Source organism: Acinonyx jubatus, chromosome C1 (assembly GCF_027475565.1).
Source record: "Acinonyx jubatus isolate Ajub_Pintada_27869175 chromosome C1, VMU_Ajub_asm_v1.0, whole genome shotgun sequence".
Taxonomy (NCBI): Eukaryota; Metazoa; Chordata; class Mammalia; order Carnivora; family Felidae; genus Acinonyx; species Acinonyx jubatus.
In genome coordinates, this window is record NC_069381.1 from 31,214,242 (window position 1) to 31,237,606 (window position 23,365).

A 23,365-nucleotide genomic window follows, 5' to 3' on the forward strand; every position below is an offset into this window, starting at 1 on the left:
TGAGCACCTTTGTAATGTTTGTGGGAACAGATCACAGGACAACCAAAACTTGTTACCAACTTTCTAAATCTCACAGACCTTTTGCACTCAAACTGAATCTACCGGTCACTAGCAAGTATACAAAAATATCACACTGGCAATGGTTCATCTTCCTCCTTTGACTGTAGCAGTTTGTGTGGCAAATTTTGCCTAGATCAGGCCTATCCATGGATCCATACAATAAAAAGTTAGATTCTTTTTTAAGTTTTTTGATACTTATTTTTTATTTCTGGAAAGATTTTTTATTCCATTTTAAAAGGTTACATACAGTCTTCATTGTCCTGAGTACCTTGTAGATATCTGTTAATAAAAATAGACTTCTCTAGGGGCGCCTGGGTGGCTCAGTCGGTTAAGCATCTGACTTCGGCTCAGGTCATGATCTCACGGTCCGTGAGTTCGAGCCCCACGTCGGGCTCTGTGCTGACAGCTCAGAGCCTGGAGCCTGCTTCGGATTCTGTGTCTCCCTCTCTCTCTGCCCCTCCCCCGTTCATGCTCTGTCTCTCTCTGTCTCAAAAATAAACAAACAAAAAAAATTAAAAAAAAAAATTTCTCTAGATTACTTTGATTTCTTTGTTCTCAGTACATCTAAGAGAATAGTGTATAGGCCATGTGCATACAATGATGAATGAAAATGTCGTGGGAGCTGAGTTGAGAGGACCATACTTGGTTATTGAGGACTAAAGATTTTATCTAGTCGTTTCAGCTGTGATTCAACACTCTTCACTTTAATTCCCTCCAGAAACTCCAGGATCATATTGCTTCCTAGTACTTAGAGTTCTGTTGATGTATGGAGCTGCTTGTTGGCCTCCACCACCAGAAATTGGCTCCAAATCTTTTCCCATTACATCATCACCCACTAATGTCATTACACCAGAGTGAAATTTGCTTTGAAGATTGTACTCTTGTTTTCCTTCCATTTCTTTCCTCTCATCATTTCCTTTAGAAGGAAAAAAAAAAAAAAAGAGAGAGAGAGACCTCTAGGACAATCCCGGCAAATATTTAAGAGGGAATCAAAACACCCTCACAGTCTAAACCGATGATTTATCAGCCCTCATTCCACTCGGCTGACGGAGAGTGATCTGCCCAGTGTGCGTCCACACAGGGTCTGGAAAGGAACACGTTTGGTCACGTGATGCTTGGCTTTGGTGCTTTTCTTTCAGCCCTTCAGAATTAGTTCTTAATGATTTACGTAGCTCTCTGCCAGCATCCTGTCACTGGCATGTTAAACCTTTTTAAATAATTTCCCAGAATAGAAATTCTTAGGACATCACTAAGTTTCTTGTTCTTTGTGTTTAATTAAACTGTTTCTTGCATTTAAGTATTTGCCAGATAAGCATTTATGCCATCTGGAGTTTTTTACTTTCCCACCGTAAATCTTTTAAGACTTTATAGTATCATCTACTGTTCTAACTGATATGGGGGTTCTTATTCATCTTCCCTCCCCCATCACAAAAGCAGTTGACTGCATGCAGGTTTTGACCCTCTTTTCTTCATCCTAAATTTAATTCCCTGTTATTTTTCAACCACCTTTAAAGCTTCCAGTTGACAGTGTGCTTTGTTTGGCTTTGTTCCTAACAGAAGGCTTCAGGTAAGGAAAGAACTGGGAAGTGGTTCCAGTTTGGAGACTTGGTGCCACCCACTCAATTATTGGCCAAGGCTTCAGTGCTTCTGTGCCCTTGGAGGGAGATTAGCTGGAGAGTAGAAGGAATAATAATCATCAGTAGCCTCAAAGAAATGGGGCCACGGTGTCTGAAACAAAGGAATAAAATGGGCTCTTACTTTTAAGACTTGGGTTTACATTTCTATACAGTGTTAGTCACTGGGACCCTCAGTATGTCTGCTGCAGGCTGTGACATGGAATGTGAAAACCATGTTGAACTTGAAAAAACATTCAAGGGAATGGCATTGAAAATTATGGACCAGACTAGAGCACCAACCAAGTACCCTTTTTGCCCCCTCCTAAGACAAGACATTAAAGGCCTGATTCACATTAAGATTTCAGTTTCGATTTCTAGTAATTTTAGGTTTTCTAGTTAGAGCTCCTTGTTAGTGTCTGTGGTATAGGTTGGATAGAAGGGAAAACTTTTTCCATATGTTTTTGCTGACATTTAAGTTTGTGTCAAGAGCCTCTTCACAATTATATACCTTCTCAGATTGAAAAATTGAATGAATTTGTGAAAACAGCCATAAGGAAAGATATAAATAACCTGAACAGAAAGTCTGCTGTTATTACTTCTAATGTATCTTATGTATGTGTTTATTTTCAGTTGTCAGAATGTCCACAGAAGGAGGATTTGGTGGCACTAGCAGCAGTGATGCCCAGCAAAGCCTCCAGTCCTTCTGGCCTCGTGTCATGGAAGAAATCCGGAATTTAACAGTGGTAAGTAAGAATGAGAAGCTTGTAGAGTGTAAAGACCTATGAGATGAATAACCAATACTGAGAGTAAAACGTTTTTAATTTCAAGTACATTTACAAAGGCATAGTTCATTCCTTACCTTTGGGTGGGAACATGAAGATGTAATTTACCTTAGTGAGGTAACTACAAGGGTTTTCTTTTTATATCTTAGTGGCTTTCCTTAGGCATGTGGGTGTATAGCGGATGCTTTGATGCAGAGATAGCTTAATGTGAGGCATATCTTTTGGAGAATGTGGAAAAACAGAGCTCTCACCTTCCTTCAGTAGCTGTAGCTCATTTCTTAGTCCTGTTTCAGTGGCCCTGCCAAATTTCTGGAATCATAAATGCTGTTGGGCAATTTATTCAACAACAAATCTGTAAGCAGGCACTCTTTCTAGGTGTTAAAAGATACCCTTTAGATCAGGGTTTCTGCACAGCAGCTTTATTGACATTTAGGCTGGATCATTCTCTGCTGTGGGGGACTGTCCTGTGCATCGTAGGATGTTTAGCAGCATCTCTGGCCTCTCTACTCATGAGATGCCAGTAGCAATCTTCTCCAGTTGTGACAACCAAAAACGTCCCCGTACATTGGCAGGTGTCTCCTGGGGGCTAAAATCATCCCGTTGAGAACCACTGACTTAGAAGAATCAAATATAACCCTGGCCCTTGAGGGGCTTACAATCTAGTAATTACAACCAGAGTCATTTATTCAGTGAATATTTATTGAATATGATAGTGAATATACTTACTGAGGCAGGCACAGTGATGAGTCTAAAGCAGTAAAAGTCGAAGTGCTACAGGATTACAGAGGACATAGTGCTTGTTCCTCCCTGGTTGAGTTAGGGAGGCTTTAAGTAAAGGGAACATTTTTTTGGATCTTGAAATAGGAGAAGCATTCACCAGATGGAAAGGATGGGTGTGAGAGTATCTTAGGTAGAGAGATTGGCATTCGTAAAGGCCTGGAGGCCCAGAGGGGAGGGCCTTCTGTTTCAAGGAACAACAAGAAGTTCAGAGTGGCTGGAGGTTACTGTGCGAGTAATAGGGGTGAGGGGAGGAGTTAAGTGGTATGACAGTGGTAGAAGGAGGTGAGACTCATTCGAATGAAAATATTTCAAGAGTGTAGTGTTATTTTCTTAGTGAAGACTGTTCCATTTGGTGTCATTTTAGCAAATACTGAAGGATCTCTCTGTTTTAGATGTGTCATTCCTGCCCGGAAGGCATTAAGCATCCTAGCAGAACAGATACTGGACTCCTTCCTAATGTAGAACTCATGTTGCACTTTCTTAGAGCTAGTGGTCTTTAAATCTCAGACGTAGGAGGTCCGTTTATTTGCTTACTCAGCAAATATTTATTATATACCTACTGTGGCTGTGCTACTTACTGTGGATCCAGTAGCGGGCCAGACAAGATCGTTGCACTCACAGAACATGCATCCTGGTGGGAGAGATAGACTCTATAAACAAGTAGTGAATGAATAAAATAAAATAACTTCTCTTTATGGTAAAGGCCCCACTGACTTCAGGGCTTAAAAAAAAACAGATTCATGTTCTGATGTACCTGTAGGTCATGTTTGTTTATATGGGGCATTTCAGCAGCTGAATTTGGCTTGGCCTTTCTCAGAGTGGCTTGCATTCACAGATGAATTTCCACTGAAAAATCATTGTTTCTTTTATTTAGTGTAAAGGTGGTGGTTACCTATACTGTCTCAGAGGAGAAAAAGAAATGATAAAGTAAAATGTAGGGTATTTTGCTCATATTTTGAGTGGGTAATCTCAGTCAGGCTTATCAGGTGTTGGTGCAGGAGTCAGCCTGGCATAAAGCTAGTGCCCTCCTGGGCTGTGGTGGGATTAGGCCAGTGCCACAACTCCAGCTTGAGCATGGAAGCAAAAATTCAGGATCAGGCAAGTGGCCAGATAAACTCTGGAGGTTCAAGCTCAGCACTTAACTTTTCTGTAGTTTGAGTTTTGATTTTTTTTTTTTAATTGTGGAAAAGAATATGTAACAAACCGTGTCATCTTAACAATTTTAAAATGTATAGTTTAGTAGTGTTAAGTATATTCACATTATTGTGAAACAGATCTCCGGGACTTTTTCATCTTGCAAAGCTGAAACTCTATACCCCTGAAACAACAACTACCCTTTGCCCCCTCCCCAGCCCCTGGTAGCTACCATCTACTTTCTGTTGCTGAATTTGACCACTCTGAGTACCTTCCATAAGTGGAATCATACAGTATTTGTCCTTTTTGTGACTGGCTTATTTCACTTAGTGTAATGTTGTAGCTTATGACAGGATTTCTTTCCCTTTTAAAGCTGAATAGTATTCCGTATATATGTGTGTACCACGTTTTGTTTATCCATTCATCTGTCAGTGGGTATTTGCGTTGCTTCCACCTCTTGGTTATAGTGAATAATGCTGCAATGAACATGTGTATTCACATATCTCTTTGAGACTCTGGGCTTTGGTTTTTATTCGCCTTGGTTTAATTTGCAAGTTTGATTGCCAAAAAAGCAGATGGTGGTGTTGACCAACTTTTATTCTCTAGACAGCTAGTCTACCAGAGGTTCAAAGTGGGTTACTCTGAGGGATTCACTTTTAGTTCACATTTTATGAATGAAGAGAAAGACCAGCAAGGAGGACAGTTGTCTTTAATGATTCTTCTATAGATGGCTAAAGCTTTTTCCCCCTTGAAAAAGACTCCTGGACCACTACCATGGGACCGCTTAGATCAGATGCTTAGAGCAGCGGTTGGCATTTAATAGGTGCACAATAAATATTTAAGTGAATCAGACTCCCCTACTTGAGATTGAGTGTGAGGCAACATCAGTGGCGACTTCAAGTAGGGATGCGGTCTACTAAAGTTGGGGTGCTCTTTCCTTTGGTAGGACCCTTCTTTCTCCTCTGCCTGCAGCACATAAAGGCATCTTCCTCTCTGCCTGTGTAAATACTTTAGTATTTAATCTGTGCCTTTCCAGAACTCAACAGTACTTACAACCAGACTTCTTCAGATATGTCAGAGCCTCTTAGGTTGACATCTCAAAATTTCGAACAGATTTTTAAAAAATCCATAGGTTCAAACTGTCCAAATGTAGATAAAGGTTTTGTGAATATTCATAAGGTGTTGGAGTCCCTCTAAAACTGGGACAAATTTGTTCTAAAAACAAATTGAAATTTGCTAGGTGATCTATTTCATGATGTATTGGGAACACTGGCCCCAATCATTTTGGTCTCAGCTTTGCAAAAGCAATTTATCTTTCATTTCAGCTTGGCCATTATGTTCTCCTCACTCTTAAAAGGCTCTGTAATTGTCCATAAATCCAGGTGATGTTCAGTTGGGATTGAAATTGGTTAAAAATCATACCAAAATGATGTACACTAGGATGATTGTGCAAAGTACCGTATTCCTGCTCAACAGAGCTCTGGGAACGATAATTAACAGACTTCTTGGCATTGAATTTTGTCCCTCTAGACCTCTTTGAAAGTGGGGAAGAAAAAGCTAACTTCATATTTTTGGGGGCAGGTGGGGAAGTGCAGCAATGCTGAATCTTGAAAAATCTCTTCCTCTTATTCCCTCCATTCCGTTAGTTGTAATTTGATGCATAGGCCACTTTCTTTTAATTGCCAGTTACATCTTATTTTTTGGTGCCTTCAGATTGGACAGTGACATTTCTAACATTACAATCAAGCCAGATAACCGTTTAAACAAGAACTTGGAGATGAAGGTTGGTGGGCTGTTACAAAACAGGTCTTGTGCTGTTTGAGCCCTTCCTGTTGAGCAGCGCCTCTTTAAAGTTTATTGTCTATATGAACCAGATGAGGATCTGGTTAAAATACAGATTTTGAGGGGTGTCTGGGTGGCCCAGTTGGTTGAGCATCCGACTTCATTTCGGGGTCATGATCTCACAGTTCGTGGGTTCGGACCCCATATCGGGCTCTGTGCTGTCAGTGCCGGGCTCACCTCAGATCTTCTGCCCCCACCCCCTGCCCTGCCTCCATCACTTGCTCACTCTCGCTCTCTCTCACTCACTCTCTCTCTCAAAAATAAACGTTAATAAAATATATATATGTATATATATTTATATGTGTGTATATTTATTATATATATTATAATGTATGTATATTATAAATACACATACATATATATATATATGTATATAGATTTTGATTTAGTACGTTTGGAGTGGAATCTAAGTTCTGCATTTCTTTTGAGTTTCCAGGTGATGCCATTGCTTGGTCTGAGGACCTCACTTTGAGTAGCAAGGCTTTTAAAGCAGTGGTCCTTAACTCTCACTGTGGGTCATAGTCATCAGGCGAGTTTTCAAAACACTTGATGCCCCCTAGAGTTCCTTGTTCAGTTAGTTAGTCTGTGGTAGAGCCCAGGCCTCTTGAGTTTCAGAAGCTCCCCAGGTGTTTCTAACATGCAGCCAAGGCTGAGAATCAGTGCTTTGGAGAGGATTAGAACATGGACTTTGCTGGAATGCCTGACTGGGTAGGACTGGAAAAGATTTCTCATCATTATTTGAAACTCTGGATGTTCTTTAGTGCAGCCTGAGACCCGTTGACTTTTCTTTGGCTCCAGATTCTCATTGAGTGAATTCAGACTTCTTGAAACTCGGCGGTTTCAGATGGCAGTGTTTTTAATGTAGTTCTTTGGTTGTGGTCAGGACCATGAGAATTTTCTGAGAGTGAATCTGTTCTTCCCCCTTGCTGATATCACTCCCAAGGGTACAAAAGAAAAGTCAGTATGTGTCAGTTGTTCGTCCACTTGGATCAGCATCAGGAGAAGTTAAATGCTATTCACATCAGTTGCATGGCTGCCATTGACAAGGGGAGCAGGGAATTGAAAGGCAATTTAGTGGACCTTAGCCTGTTGCTGGTGAAAGGGCTCCCCTCTCCAGTAAGCTTGTCGTAAACCCTTACACGTGACTGAAAAGGTAGGATGAGATTATAGAAGACTGGGCTCTTGTCAGCAATAATGAACCACACACGCACATATGAAGATCCACTTTTCACACACTGCGCCTTGAGATCTCAAGGTCTGGGGATCACGATAAACTTTCCCAAAAGAAAAGGCTTTTTGGAAGGGAGACTTACAGCAGAGTTGTTTTGTAAATTTCTGCCACCTTTTATATCTCTACAAGATGGGACCCGTTTTTGTTTGAAGAATAGTCTCATAGAAATTCTAGAAGTAATAGATTGAAGAATTATTGATTGAAGAATAGCCTCATAGAAATTCTAGAAGTAATACTCTTCTCTTTCAAGTTGGGGAAGGAGGTCTTCTTCTCAGCTTTGGGCTTTGGTTAAGAAATTTTAGAACAGTCGTGTGGAAATACATTAAATAACCAAGCCCAATGAGAGCACACTTGCAAGAGAGTTAAATCTTGTGGTCATAATCTTGTGCTGTATGTATCACCCTGGGAGGCCTTCCAAAGGAATTATCCCCAGCATTCTCTTTAGCATTTCTGTTTAGCATCATCATTTTGTGTGATATGCCACATAAGAAGGAAGACCAGTGATTGATTTCTGTGGTTAAACGTTTTTTAAAATCCCTTTAGGGTCTGGCCCCAATCCAGCATTCCCTTTCCTGCTGCTCCCCTCTGTACTCAGATCATACATCTAAAACTTAAATAGGCCATGTTTTTTGTGTCACCATACTTTTGCTTCTGACTGAATAACATTCTCATACTTTTCCAACAAGCAAATTTTGTAACATTCTTTAGACACAGTTCAGATGTCAGCCCTTCTGTGGAACGTTTGCCAGCTCCTCTTGTTCATTCCAACCCCTCCCCTTGCCCCACCAGCTGCCTGTTTCCTTTCTTGTCACTGGGATTTTACACCCCCATCCTAGTATAGCATAGGGGGTTATATTTTTTATGTGACGGTCTTTAACAATTAAACTATAAATCTGTTCAAAGATAAGAATAGACTTGCATCTTTTACATAGTAGCAGGTATCATACATTCACTATTGGTCGAGTTGTATGAATGAGTGAATGAAAGAGGAGAAAAATAAGAATAGAAGGAATGTATCCTCCTGTCCTTTTCTGGTGAAATTCCAATCATTTGAACTTGTAAAGCTCTGCCACTCCAGAGGTAGTTTTAGTAGAAGCCTCATGGAAAATGTTTTACCTAAGTTGGAAAGAGAAAAGGTAAAAAAATTGGTGTTGGAGGTTTGCGGAGTTGGTGAGTGGTCCCAAGCAGCCCGTTGGGTTTGTGAGGAGAAATCCAGTGTCTCGGTGTGCATTTTATCCTAATAAATCTAACTCTTCCTTCTGTAGTCATAAAAATGGATTCTGGGAAGGCTGGTGATGTTTTTCTGAAATGCCCCACTGCCTTCTTTGACATATAGTTGAGAGTTTCTTTTGGTCTTAGAATAGAAAGTTCACTTATGCATGTTCATTATACCAAATCTAAAATAATAGCTGCTCCTTCCATAATGTGATGATGCAAATTCCCAGGTGAGCACATTGGGTTTGGTGAGTCACATTTCAGACCACTTATAGAATCAGTCACTTGACACCTGGGCCCAGTAGGGGTTTCGCTGATTTTAGCCAGTCTCTCTCTTTGCACCTTTCTCTTCACTGCGGCTCTGAAACCCAGAATTGATTTTTATTTCTAGAATTGCATCCATCACTGGGCATGTGTTTAAGTACCAGTAGTATCAAAAGGGCTTAAATCGCAAATAATTGAGTAGTGCTGGTAAGAAAGCCCTTTCCTAAATTCTGTCCCTAGTAAAGTCATGTGGTTTCCTCCCAGCCCCAGGGCAGTTCCTAAAAGGCAGCTGAAAAATTTACCCATTTTTCTCCATACTCTTCCACTCCCACCCCAAACCCCGAACCCCAACCCCCAACCCCACCCCCAAGCAAACTTCGGAGACCAGGCCTTTGCTGCTGTGATGGGAAAGGCCCTCCTCCCCGATTTTTGGTGTCAGGTTAGTGCAAAGGTCAGAAGTAGCCCATATCAGCCAGTGCTGGCTGAAGACAACTGTGGGTCACAGTGGTCAGGTGCTGCTGGCACCTTGCCCTTGTAGTCCCAGAATAGAAGAAAAAACTAGCAACTCAAAGGAATGCCCTTGAGGCAAAAGTCTCATTTTAATCTACATATCGCAGACTGGTTGGTGTGCTTAGGGGGACGGCGGTGGGCACTCAAGATGCACCTCAATATTGTGCTGGCACAGAATCTGATATTGTTTGGGGCTACTCTTCATGAGGGCACTGTTAGATGGCATTGTAAGTTTATCCTGAAACCTTTAATTGTCTGAAGCTCTGCATGGGTTAAGAAGAATTTTGCTCTGAAACTTGTATTCTCTTCATTTAATTTGTAGCTCTTCTCCTGCCATGTTTTTTGAAAGGAGGGACTAAACCAGTCACAGTGTTTCAAGATGCCTGTCATGCCCTGTTGATTGTCCCCACCATTTATGTGCCTCTTGTTACTCATTTCAGAAAGATTTCCGAGTACAAGAACTCCCACTGGCTCGTATTAAGAAGATCATGAAACTGGATGAAGACGTGAAGGTGAATTCACATTCGTTTTTATTATTCATATTGAAGTTATAATGGTGGGTAGGTTGTCGCTCATTTTTGTAGTGCTCAAAGCTTAAAAATGAAAATTTTGTTATTCTTGCTTTTTTTATTTCGTTCCTGTCTAAAATTGTTAAGTGAGCTGAAATTGAACAGTTTTAATTATTATATCGTGCTTCTCTGGAAATTAAGGATATCTTGTTTTCCAGATGTTGATAATATGCTGTTTGCCTTTTTTTTTTAATGTTTATTTTTTTGAGAGAGGTTGAGAGAGAGCAAGCAGGGGAGGGGCAGAGAGAGAAGGAGACACAGAATCTTAAGTAGGCTCCAGGCTCTGAGCTGTCAGCACACAGCGCAATGCAGGGCTCCCAAATTGTGAACCCCAGGATCATGACCTGAGCCGAGGTCGGCCGTTTAACCGACTGAGCCACTCAGGCACCCCTGCTGTTTGCTTTTTGAATCACCCATTCTTTTCACTGTGTAGGGTAAACACAAATTATATCAGCAGGACAGTGCCATCTTCTCAGTTAGCATTTTATTGCAATCTCTAGTTTGTCAATATAAGCTCTAAGAAATGCTTGATAAAGATACTGCTCTTGTTCTAATTTTTCAATCTGTGAGTTGTTTTACATGAATGACAACCTGTGAGGTTTCCTTGCAGGTGGCTATTTCTGTATACCTAGGTGCCCACCTCCTATTTCAACTCTCAGGAAGAGAGCAACACTCTCAGCGTTTTCTTTTTTTTAAGTTTAGTTATTTTGAGAGAGAGGGCACACATAACACGTGAGTTGGGGGCGGGGGTGCAGAGAAAGAGGGAGACCCAGAATCTCAAGCAGCCTCTGTGCTGTCAGTGCAGAGCCCGATGTGGGGCTCAGTCCCACAAACGGTGAGATCATGACCTGAGCTGAAACCAAGAGTTGGACACTTAACTGAGCTACCCAGGTGCCCCTTCACTCTTCTTATCACTGAAAACTAATAGTCCCTTGTGTTTGTATAGAAAGCTAACAGTTCACAGCAATCTTCCCTTTTATTAGCTCTCACTTCTCCTTCCTTAACTCCAGAGCTCTTTCCATGGCTCTGTCCTGCACAGACCAGCTCACCAAGGGTTCAGAGCCTTGTTTGATCAAGAGCTTGAACTTTGAAATCAGACATGGCAAAGCAGCTTACATTACTTGAGCACTTACTAAGTGCCAGGCCCTGTGCTGGGTGCTTTTATATACATGACCTCATTTGATTCCCACAACAACACCGAAAGGTTGTCTTCTTTTTCAATATGTGAAAAGTAAAACCCGGAAGGATGGGAAGCCTGAAATTTTATCTAAATCCATTGGCTCTCAAACTCATTATCTTTCCCCACATTGTCTGTCCTTGGATTAGGACCTTAACCCTGCCACTTAACTGGCTCTTTGGCCGTGGGCAAGTCACTTTACCTCTCCTAAACCCTAGTTTCTTTAGGTTTCTTTGAAAGTCTGTTATGAGAATAAGAAAGTATGTGGTAGTTGCTAGAAAAGTATTCTTTTTCCCTCTTCCGTTCTTCTACTTGCTTTCTGCTTTGCCCGATTCTTAAGGATTTACTTTACCTTGGAATCTCTTGGGACTGCCACCTTCTCATTTTCCAGCCTTTACCCCATTGTCGATGGCAGGACGTGAGGCAAGGGACAAGTGGGCTGGTTTGAATGACATGCTGGTGATTGACAGGGAGGGCCTACATCTGTTGCAGATGATCAGTGCAGAAGCCCCTGTGCTCTTTGCCAAGGCAGCCCAGATTTTTATCACAGAGTTGACTCTTCGAGCCTGGATCCACACGGAGGATAACAAGCGCCGGACTCTACAGGTAATGTTGTAGACGTACATGGGGAAAGGGGGCAGGCAACTGCCCTTGGCCTTTGTCTGCTTTTCTTGCATCGTTTTGGACCAAAGATTGTTCTTCCTTAGGTTTCTGTCAAGCTGATGTGTGTAATTGGCATCTTCCTCCCACTGTTGTGAGGCAGGCATACTCTATAGCCATGATTGTATTTCCCCACCAAGAATCTTAATTGCCAATTCTCACGTTTTTCACAGCTCAGTGACTGAACTCTTCACTTGGTGAGCTTTGACTATAGACAGAGGCTCAAGTGTTTGATCTATTTCCGGATGTAAACAACTTCTGGTTGGAAGCCTTGTGAGACTCCAGGAGAGGGCAGTCCCAGGAAGAATCCATCTCACTTACCTCATTTGCCTTTTTGTTCCTTGTCTGCCTTCCTGGGAACCCTTTCCTTTTCTTTTTCCTTTTCCTTTTATTTTAAAAATCAACATTCACATTGTGTGTGAATTTCCCTCTACCTCCAAATTGAAGATGCGTGCTTATTTATTCTGCAAGTATTTATTGAACACCCACAGTATGCCAAGCAGTGTTCACACAAAACAGAAAGAACCCCCACACCCTTGGGAAGCCTACATTCTAATGCAGCTAGACATTGAGAACTTACTTTATGCTGCTGTGAAGGAAGCCTGTGACTCTAGAGAGATCCAGTTAAAGCTGTCTTCAAGATGAGTCCAGATTAAAAAATGAGCAAGACACTTGGACAGTGTTTCAAAAAAGATACCCAAATGACCAATAAACATATGAAAAGGTGTGTGGCATCATTGTCACCTGGGAACTAGAAATTAGAACAAGACACTGATTTACATCCACTAGAATGGCTAAAACAAAAAGGACTGACAATACCAAGTGTTGGTGAGGGAGTGGGGTGAGTGAAACTCATATAGTGCTTACTGCTGGTCAGGATGTGAAGTGGTCCAGTTGCTTCGGGAAACTGGCACTTTCCAATAAACTTAAATGTATCCCCACTGTGTGACACAGCCGTTCTACTCCTGCGTATACACCCTGAAGTGTGGATGTTATTGTGTAAGAATGTTCATAACAAGCTTAATTATGATGGCCAAAAACTGGAGACAACTCAAATATCCATCAAGATGGGGATATAGAAACAAAAGGTTATAGTCATAAAGTGGATTACTACTCAACAACAATAACAAAAAACTGTTGTTCCATACAATGTGGGTGAAATCTGAAAAAACTATTATGTTAAGCAAAAGAAACCAGAGGGGGAAAAATTATATTAACACATGATTCCATATACTCTCACCATCTGTGGTGATAGAAACCAGAGTAGTGCTTGTCTCAGATTCAGGGGGGAGGGCAGTTGATTGGAAAGGGATAGAAGGACACTTTTTATGATCTTATCTGGTTGATAGCTGTGTGGGTACGTATATTTATTACAGTTCATCAAGCTGTGTCCTCAAGACTTCTGTATTTTACTGAATATGAGTATTCGGTAAAATACTACTGGCTTTAACAAAGGCAAAATAAAAAAAAGACCAACTCTAAGTATATTTGTGTTTCCAAAATACTGTAGCACACTTTGGTGTATGTTTGGAGGTGTTCTTTTGTTCCCCACCCCCACTGTTCCCCCAATTCCATCCATAGATGCGCTGTTTAGATAGCTTTGAGTAGGTGACATCATCAGGAATGTGATACTGTATCGTACCGATCTTAAATGAGACCTGGCGGCCTTAAGATGCACCCCGCTTCTGTTGGAGGGTTATTGTCAAGCTGGTGGTTGGCAAGAAGGGTGGATTGGAGTTTTGCATTTCAGTGGCTTGGGGCCATCACAGAGACAAGGGACGGAAAAAACAAAATTTCCATCCCCTATTGTTTTGTCTGGTGAGTCACCTCTCTTAAGATGTGATATATAGAGAGATTGCTAGGGATTTCTGTTACCATGTTCACTTACCCCCCAACATTTTATTACGAAAACATTCAAACATAAGCAAAGTTTACAGTATACTTACCTCTTAGATCCTACCGTTAAGTTTACTTGCTTTATCCCCGTATCTGTCTGTCCCTCTGTCCATCAAGTCATCTGTTTTTAAGTGCATTTCAAAGTTTACTTTCCCCTCAAGACTTCAATATGTATATCACTCACTAGAGTTCACTACTTTTTCCTGTTTTTTTTTGCTTTAAAATTTTCATGCAATGAAGTATACAGATCTTAAGGATCATGTGTTAGTTTTTAATTACAAAATTTTAAAAATTATTTAAAGAAAGGGAGTATCACTCTTAGAATTCCATTGGAACAAGCCTTGGTTTTGGTATCATTAGTCAATTCTAGTAACTTCAGACTTCCCCTTATTCATATCACATTAAACAAGATATAAACCACGGATTTAACATTGTGACTTTGAATTCCAAAATAAAAATCATAGCCTTGTGGGAACTAACATATAGATCCAGTGACCAGAAAATAATTGTAAAAAGTTATTAGGATTTCAATAGAGATTCAGAAAGATTATAAGATTGAATAGTAGCCTAACCTTGAAACCTGCCAGTTGAGATTGCTAGGCTTGTACAAATTTAGCTGGAGGATGATAATTTAACAGTTGTGGGGCAGGCCTGGTGTAGGATCCAGCAGAGGTGATAGTTGTAGTTGGAGGCTCAAATCCCTAACTTGTAGAGCATGAGCTACATGTAGATCTTCCGTGAAATCTGATGTGAAGTGTATGAGTTTGGTGGTTCTTGCTTTAGCTATAGCCTTGGCTGTGGTTGTTGAGTTTGGCTTAGAAGTCATCATCTTATCTTACTTGTAATGTGGAGGGTGTAAAGCCAGGTGAACTAGTTTCTCCCCAGGCTAATTTTTCACCCTGCTTTTCTTTGTTACAGAGGAATGATATCGCCATGGCAATTACAAAATTTGATCAGTTTGACTTTCTCATCGATATTGTTCCAAGAGATGAACTGAAACCTCCAAAGCGTCAGGTGAGCCGGGAAGGCATTGCTGCTGCTTCTGACCAAAGAGCACCTTGCGTGCTGGTGTCAGATATGCTCCTTTTCCTCTCTCAAGTCATTTGCTGTTCCTTTTGCTTTTCTTTCTCTAGACCAGATCCATCCTTAACATCTCCCTCTGTTACTCATTTATGGATACTTTTAACTCAGTGCCTCTGAGGTGGTATTTCAGTGAAAGTAGACAAAATGAAAGTTAAAGACAAGTTACAAACAGGAAAGTGAAGCTCATTTCAAGGTATCCTAGGGAATTTCTCAGAATTCTTAATCTGGGATGGGAGAACATTCCCAGCAAGGCACAGATTTTAGATTATCCAGATACAAAGAAACAGCTCCTCTGTGTGCCCAGTGGTATTTGAATGGACTTTGGTTTTCTCTTACTCTGGTTTGCGGTTCTCTGTATAGTGCTCTGGCTATCCATTAGATCACCTGTTAGGGTTTAAAAAAATACTAGTGTCCGGGCCCCACCCCACACCAGCTGAGTCAGAATCTGACGGGGAGGCCCAGGCATCAGTGCTTTGTCGAGCTTTTCAGATGTGCCTAATGTGCACGCAAGTTTGAGAACCACCACTTAAACCGTTTTCTGAGCAGTCATGAGAAAGAATGTGAATATCTGTCTTTCCCTCTCTTCTGCCTGCCCCTCTCCAAAGGCCACACTGATTGTCTTTTCAGCACCTTGGGTGCATAAAGCTCTTAACTGCAGTTGTAATAGACCCCTTTCCTGTAGAGCTCATTGTTTGAGGCACACGGATCGCATGACTCAGTCGGTGTGGTAGAGACACTTGGGGAATAGTGGCAGGGTCTGACAGGAACAAAGCCGTGCCTTGTTCTCCTCGCTTTATTTTGTTAATAAAATGTTAGTGTTTTGATTGAATTATTTCATAATATATTATCCTTAGAACAGAGTCATTCAGTGACAACCATTGTCCTATGCTGTCTCATACTAATAATCAGTCAGGAAGTATAGAAGTGGGCATCTTAAAGGACACCTGTAATCCTGACCCTGCCTGGGGGCCTTTGGATCAGCAAATCCTCTGTCCCCTCCTTACTAGAGCAGGTTCCTCACTGCGGCTCCGTTCTTTCTGGGCAGTCTTTGCTACTGTAAACATCCTTGACTGGAAGCTGTAAGGTGTTCAGAGGAGCTTTCAGTCGGATGTTTACAGCGGCAGGCTGCCACGGTCGTCCCCCCGCTGCGCATCGCCTTTGAGACAATTGCAGGTTTGTGCCCACAGGCTCAATTCCTCCTCTTGGGGTGTTTCCCTCCTCTCTGAGAAGTCACTACAACAAGAACTCCGACTACTTCTCTTCCCCCAAAACAAATGCTACCATACCCCTGCTCTCCTTGTTGGAATTTGTTCCAGAAGCCCCCTTTAAAAACAAGGTGTTGAGCTCTGTAACAAAGTCAGGCCTTGTGCTAACTCCTGCTTGTTCTCTATGGGCCGTCTGCTGAACCAGCTGGCTGCAGGGAAGGGTCATGTCCTGTCCCTTCCTCAAGCCCTCAGTGCCTGACTGACTCAGGGTGTCAGACAGTTCCTTGTTCCATCCTAGCCCGGCTCACAATGCTGTGATCCATCTCCTTTTAAAGTATGTCTAGCTGAAACAGCTCCTTGCTGCCTGGATTCAGGTCTTCGTAGGTGTTCAAGCCATTGATTGGCGTCCTGTTGGGGACAGCTGCTGCCTGGCCTTTGAAAGGTTGAGATTGCTGAAAGCTGGCCTGAAATTCTAAGATAGCACTTTTAATCCTCTGTAGACTCAAAGTTTTCCCAAGCTCCAAATTGGCTGGCACCTCCTTAAGTCCTTTAAAAGCGCCTACTCTCCAAAACTCACCCTTTCTGAAGGAGGCAGCAGTTCATTTTTGGCTACTGAAGCAAATGTACTTTTTTCAGTTTGGGGCTGGCTGCACAACTCTGTAGTGATGGCCCTGGGATGCTGCTCATTCTCTGACATTTGTCAGTCACCACTTCTGAAAAGATTCCAAGCGTAAGCCCTCTGGTCAGGGAGGCCACTGCGAAAGCTAGGCAAGTGCCCCATTCTGGATTGATCCAGTCATTCAGAGATTGTCCTAGCGCAGGGGGTGATTTCCCACTGCTGGGGAGAGAAACTAGCCAGAAATACTGAATTGTAGATCTAAGGTCCTTGACTTCTCAAGAAATGCTTGGAAATTTCTCTTGTTCTTTGGGGAAGCCAGTAAAGGCTATTTAGAAGCAGAGAAGAGTTGAGGCTGACTTCTACTCCACTAAAGCTATGAGTTGAAAGTTCCTGCCCATTGAAATGTCATTTTCTCTTCACCCATTTCTTTAAACCAAGCATAATCATTCCCTTGCTAGCTTGCCCTCCATTGGCCGGATGAGTCTTCATAATGCAGAAGAACCTTAGATGTGCCTCCTTCCATTCCAGTGATTCGAGAACAATCTCGCCTGGTCCTCACAACACAAACCTAGGCGCCTCTACTTGGTACTCTCAGAGTGACCTAGACACTGCCTAGTTCATAAACAACTTAAGGGGGAGTGATGGGCAGTTTAGGAGAAGCTTTTTACCTGCTGTCACAGTTTTTGGCAAGGAGTATTTTGGCTTTTGAAAGGGATGCTTAAAGGTTTGCTTTTTGTCTGGCAAAAAGACTATATTCACTTGTAGACCAGTTGCAGTCAGAGATAACTGGAGACAGAACAATCACAGGTCAGGGCTGGGAGGCACCAGTTTCTCCCTCCTCCCTGACTTCCTTCAAGTTGGTTGTGGCAGTGGGGGGTGGGGGGTTCTTGGTTCTCTACACCCTCTCATTACCCAAGAGCTTTTGTAAGTTAGGTCTAGACTACAGTGATGGATGTTTTTTTTTATAAAATGAGAAGGGCATTCTCAGTGGAAAATAAATACGTTGAACCTATTTCAAGAGCTTTGAAAAGAGCTGTTGGCCTTTGTTTCTTGGTTAAGGGAGGGTATCTGTATTTATCCCTGCCACAGCCAAGAGCTAATTGACAGGCTGGCCTTTATTTATAATGGTGAAAAGTTGAGTTGAAATGGAGATGATGATGATGTCACAGTTACATTGTTCTGGAAACTGAGACCTCAATGAAAATAAAGGGGACCTCCTTTTTCTTCTGCCTCAGCATGGTTATGGTCAGGGTTCAGATTGTTTGGGTCTAAAGCACAGACTGCATTAACCTAGAAAATTCATTCTTGTTTGAGAACTAGCTTAGAAATCCAGAATGTTAAAAGTGTCTGCTGAGGCTGGGTGGGTGGCCGTTAGGGAATCTTGTCATGCCAAAACCCCAGTTCCTCAAAGCCTGGATGTCAACAGTACTAGTATCCTGGGCCCCCAGTCACCAGGCAAGCCCTGTTCTGTAGGGGACATGAGCTCCCCACACCATGACCACAAAATCCTAGAGGTAACAAAAGAGAGTGTAGCTACTCTTTTCTGTTGGTAATAGCTGTTGGGTTCAAGAGACTGTCATACACCAACTTAAGCGAAAAAGCACTTTCCCGGGTGCCTGGCTGGCTCAGTCAATAAAGCATGTGACTCTTGATATTGGGGTCGTGAGTTTAAGCCCCATTCTGGGTATAGAGCTTAAAAAAAAAAAAAAAAAAAAAAAGCACTTTCCTACCTGCAGCTGTCTGCCTGGCTCTATAAATCCATCCATCATTCAGCAATCTCTTACTAAGTACCTACAAGGGAATGAATGGCTGGAACAGTGGAGAGCAGGAGTTAAGCCCTCATAGGGCTTCCACTCAAGCAGGGAGGGCACTTGACAAGCAAGCAAAACAAAGTGTAGTGAGGAAAGGACTGCACAACATAGATTGGGGCACCTAACATAGTGAGGGTATGGGGTCAATACCGGCTGTGTCATTGTCATTTTGGGGAACTTTGAGGCAGCCCACAGTGCCTCTATACCTTGAAGAAGTGCCTTTTCCTCTCTTCTTGAGCCTGGCATACTTAGCCCAGAACAAGGAATTGGGTAAATGAAGCAAATTTTCTGCTCAGTCAACCCAAGTGGTTGTATGTTTCTGTTGTTTTTGTTGTCCCAGGCAGGGGCACCGTGTGTCGCAGGGCCCTCCGGAGCAGACGCCGATCTCTGTGTCAGTGGTCAGGGGCCGGTCAACCCCGGACCCTCAGGCTCTAACCATGTCGTAGTGTGTGTAAACATCCTACACTCTCAGCTGTGAGCTCAAGGTGGCTGGGAGAGGGTTGTTTACTCCTTCTGCCATGGAAAACGTCAGCTGAAGAAGGAACAGTCTCTTCATCCTGCAGATTGGACAGAATGCGACCTCCCTAGTCAGCCAAGGCCGCCCCCCAGCGGAGAGCTGTCCCTCAGCCCCCCTGGGTTGCGCTTCTGTGGCTAAGTACAACCAGAACCAGACCTGACGCTGGACAGATGTGCCTTCAGTGACCACGGAGCTCTTGATGTGCTGTGAAAAGCTAGGCGCTTACCTACCAGTGCTCTCAATCCTGACACTCAATTCTGAAGTTCCAGCCCAGGGAAAGCCCTGTTTCCCTTTTCCCTGCTCTGTCCCGCCAGAGCTGGCAGGAACCAAATAAGGAGAGTGCTGCCTACTGGGGAGATTGGGGGCTGGCCTGAGATGAGAGCCTGATGTTTGGGTAGCATCTTCCCAGTGCTCGCAATTAGCACCGTTTGCAGATCACAGGCCTTGACGGCGTTTACTGACAGGCACTGCTGGTGCGTGGTTTTTAGTTACGGTAATTATTTGCCCATTTGCAACTCATCACGCAATGGGTGATTACTCTGTACTTCAGAAAATTGGCTGTATGTTTTGTGAAGCCTATGGAATCTGTTATTTTTAGTTTGATTTAGCACAACTGGTCTCTTCGAATTCCACTTTCCCTTGGCTTCAAATGTGGAGAGCTCAGCATTCAGCAGGCAACTGCACAGAGTCCGTTTGGGGGAAGAATGGAAATTCACTGTGGCGGCTGCTGAGTCAGTTCTTTTCCTCTTACCTGCTGCTCCTTCTACCCCACAGGAGGAGGTGCGCCAGTCCGTGACTCCCGCCGAGCCCGTCCAGTACTACTTCACACTGGCTCAGCAGCCCGCTGCCGTGCAAGTCCAGGGGCAGCAGCAGGGCCAGCAGACCACCAGCTCCACGACCACCATCCAGCCTGGGCAGATCATCATCGCGCAGCCTCAGCAGGGCCAGGTCTGTGAGCTGCAGAGGGTGCCCACCGGCAACACGGCACCACTTAGGTTGGGGAGAGCACGGCCGGGGCAGAGGAGCAGGCCGGTCGTTTTACGACACCAAGTTTGAAGTCTAGAAACTTGGGCTTCTCCCCAGATTCAGCCACCATAGTGACATGTCACCCTGACCTCTCTGGGTCCTGGTTTCCTCACGGGTCACATGAGGAGATGCAGTGAGAAGATGCTCTCCAGGATCCCTATGAGCTAAAACACTTTGGAAGGAAAAAAGTCTATATCATGCCCCCATGAAGAGTAGTTACATCCCCATGGGAGGTATTACAAGTGGACCCCATGCCTGTGTCTACACCGGAACTAGGATTTGTTGTACCTCTAAGGAAGAGATCAGGCATCGTTTCCAGTTTGCGTACTTCCCCTCCTCTTCTCCCTGTCATTTTTCTGTCACACCATAGTTGTGTCAAGTGATCTTTTTACAGTAGCAACCAGAATATTCCCTCCCCCCAGTGGATTGGTGTGAAAGCAGTAACATCCATGCTTGTTGGGGATCGCGGGAGGCTGTGAAGAACTCTGTTCTCTGAGCTCTGACTCCAGATTCCCCGACAAGCATTAATTTATTCACCAAAGATTGAGTCCTATCCTATGTGCCTGGAATATAAGCATGAATAAAACAGTCCCTATTTTTAAGAATTTTCACAATCAGAGTGCCTGGGTGGCTCAGTTGGTTAAGCGTCATGACTGTTGATTTCACTCAGGTCGTGATCTCTCACAGTTAGTGGGATCGAACCCCACAACGGCCTCTGTGCTGACAGTGTGGAGCCTGCTTGGAATTCTCTCTCTCCTTCTCTTTCTCTGCCCCTCCCCTGCTCATGCGCTCACTCCCGCTGGTGCTGTCTGTTTGTCTGTCTGTCTCTCTCAATAAATAAATAAGTAAATAAACAAATAAAAAAAAAACGAATTTCCACAAACTAGTAGGGTACAATTACATAAAGGTCATACCACCACCACCTGAGAAGTGTAGAAATATTCTTAGGGCTGTGTAAAGGGTGTTAAGGGATCACATCAAAAGGGATACCTAACAAAAACGTGAGAGAGGTGGTAGAAGTGGATGTCAGAGAAGGTTCCCGAAAGGGAACAATCCAACTTTTAGAGGGAGAACAGTGGCAATGAATCAGATAAAGAGGGGAAGGAGGGCTTTCCCAGTAGCACAGCACAAGCAAAGGCTTGGAGGTGGGAACCACACCGGGAGTGGCGGGAGGCGCAGTCAGCATGGGGACATCTAGGCAAGTCTGAAAACAGAGGCAGAGGACACATGCTAGATAGTCTTGTGTATGCCGGTAAGGATCTGGGTTTGCCTAGAAGGAAAAAACGATGACGGAGGTAGATTTAACTGTTAATTATGATTTTAGGATTTATCCTGCTCCCTTTTTTATCTGTATAACAAGTTTTAGGGTGCTCGCTCTTTGCCAGACACTGTGCCGGCAGGAGGGGTTCAAAGATGATCACAGCCTAGTCCCTGCTTCAAGGCGTTCACTGTACCATGATGCCTAAGGGATCTTCTTTGGCCAAGGCTTGTGCCTCTGCAGTGGTGAGAGCTTTATCCCTCCACAGAGCAAACTTTGAGGGAGTCTACGAAGCGCTGGCTCTCATCGACTCAACATCTAAGAAGCTCGTGGTTGTTGTGTCCTGACAGCAGGGCACACGCCATACGTGATTTGACAGCTGCCAACTAGCACAAGCCTTCGTTTTCCCGAAATGACTCAGAAATACCATGGAAATCCTCTTGGGGAAATTGAGTTGGTAAAGTACAGTGATGAGTTGGCAGTATACATTTTTTTTAGTCAGCAAGAATTTCATCTATTCTCTTTGCCACCCCAGACTTCTCAGCTTGGAGCTGGTGAGGCTTGTGGGGATGGGGAAGTTGGCCTCTCTCTGTGTCTTCTAGCTGTGGTTCTCTGTCCTGCTGGTTCAGGGTGGCCTTGTGCTGTATCACCCCTGCTTAGGCCTGTAGTAATGATTATTTCAGGTTGAGTTCAGATAACCTTTGCGGGACAGAACACATATTAAAGTTGGAAGGAAAGCATCTTTTGGGAAAGTGAATCCTGTGCGTTCTGTCATAAAATTGGAAACTTCTATTCCTGGAGGTTGGAATAGAATAAGCTGAGTTGAAAATCGTGGTGTGAGAGAACAGGAGGTGTTTCCTGTTGTCCTGGCCTACTGCGTGTATTTTTACAGAGATCCCTCTGTCCTCTTTACCCGCTGTGTCCAGCTCATAGTAATTTCTCCTCAGTTCATAGTAATCCCCTGCATCTCCTCTATAGTTCCTGGGACACATCCCCTTCTCCTGTAACTAGATGCATAGTACACGTATGCAGGCAAAGTCTGAGAGCATCCGAATAACAACATCAGTAGAAGCTCAGATTCACTGAGATTCCCAGAGTCGTCTTACTGAGGTGATTCTTAATTCAGAGTGGGACGGGACCATACCCAGATTGGGGCATTGGGGGCTTGAGAGTAGTTTAAAAGATGCCACCCTCCTGCCACTCCCATGACCACCACCCCCTGACCCTCCATTGCCATGTGCCACTACCACCCACCCCCACCACATGAACCGTGTGCTGGGCCCACTGCTCTAGGTAATCTGCAAAGGTCACATCTGGGGCTAAAGTTTTAAAATTTTGAACAAGTGACCGACCAACCCTTTTGACAGTTCACGTCTACCGTCTCTCAAAGGAGTAAGTTTCATAGGACTACAACCCACTAAGTTTGTGTGAGAGACACGGAACCTGCCAGGTCGTGTGTGGTAGACAGAATTTTCTTACATCTGAGATTCTTGTTTCTGGAAAGATAAAATCCTCGCTTTATTAAATTCTGTTACTTAGGGGTGGCCTCAGTTAACATCCACATCTTAGTGGCGTTTGCCTCTCCCGTGGGAAGCCGTGCTGGATCCAGAGCAGCCAGCTGGCCGGTGTGGGCTGGCGCTGCTCTGCTGCTTGAGTGCAGCCAGCGTGCGCCTTAGCTTCCTCCCAGTGTCTTGCACGCCTGGAATGGAGTCCAGGATCCTGAACCTAGTAAATTCGTACTGACCCCGCTTTCCATTCAGTTTGCTCTCCAAATTCACCTGCTCCAGACCTGACTTTGGCCGTTTCTCAAATGAACTGTCACGGTTGCTTTTGATTCTTTTGTATTGGATGTGCCTTTCTTTCGTTGCAAGAGCTCTGAAAGATTGCAGTATTTGAAGCATAGAGGTGTTTGGGGCTTGGGCAAATATTCTGTACCATGAGCCTAAACATCTGCGTGGCTTTCTCCCATCTTTTGTCTTGGAGAGTAACTTTAGCAGTGCCCTGTACACTGAGCATTGCTAAATAGTGTTAAGGTGAGTTTGGGTGTCCATGGAGGGGGTTTGCTCCCAGTTAATTGGTCGTTATTAACCCCTTGGTAATTGCAGTGGCT

At 43.5% G+C, this 23,365-nt stretch overlaps 1 protein-coding gene across 5 annotated transcripts in view; it reads left to right on the forward strand.

The window, feature by feature from the left end:
* The window catches only part of NFYC (nuclear transcription factor Y subunit gamma), a 65,851-nt gene that overhangs the window by 34,776 nt on the left and 7,710 nt on the right, over positions 1-23,365 (forward strand). For all 5 annotated transcript variants that reach the window (XM_027059531.2, XM_027059533.2, XM_053212247.1 and 2 more), the window contains exons 2-6: positions 2,307-2,419; positions 9,875-9,946; positions 11,673-11,786; positions 14,655-14,750; positions 19,746-19,919. In XM_027059531.2, the coding sequence (XP_026915332.1) occupies positions 2,315-2,419; positions 9,875-9,946; positions 11,673-11,786; positions 14,655-14,750; positions 19,746-19,919 (561 nt within the window). In that variant the 5' untranslated portion in view covers positions 2,307-2,314. The remainder of the gene's footprint in view (positions 1-2,306; positions 2,420-9,874; positions 9,947-11,672; positions 11,787-14,654; positions 14,751-19,745; positions 19,920-23,365) is intronic.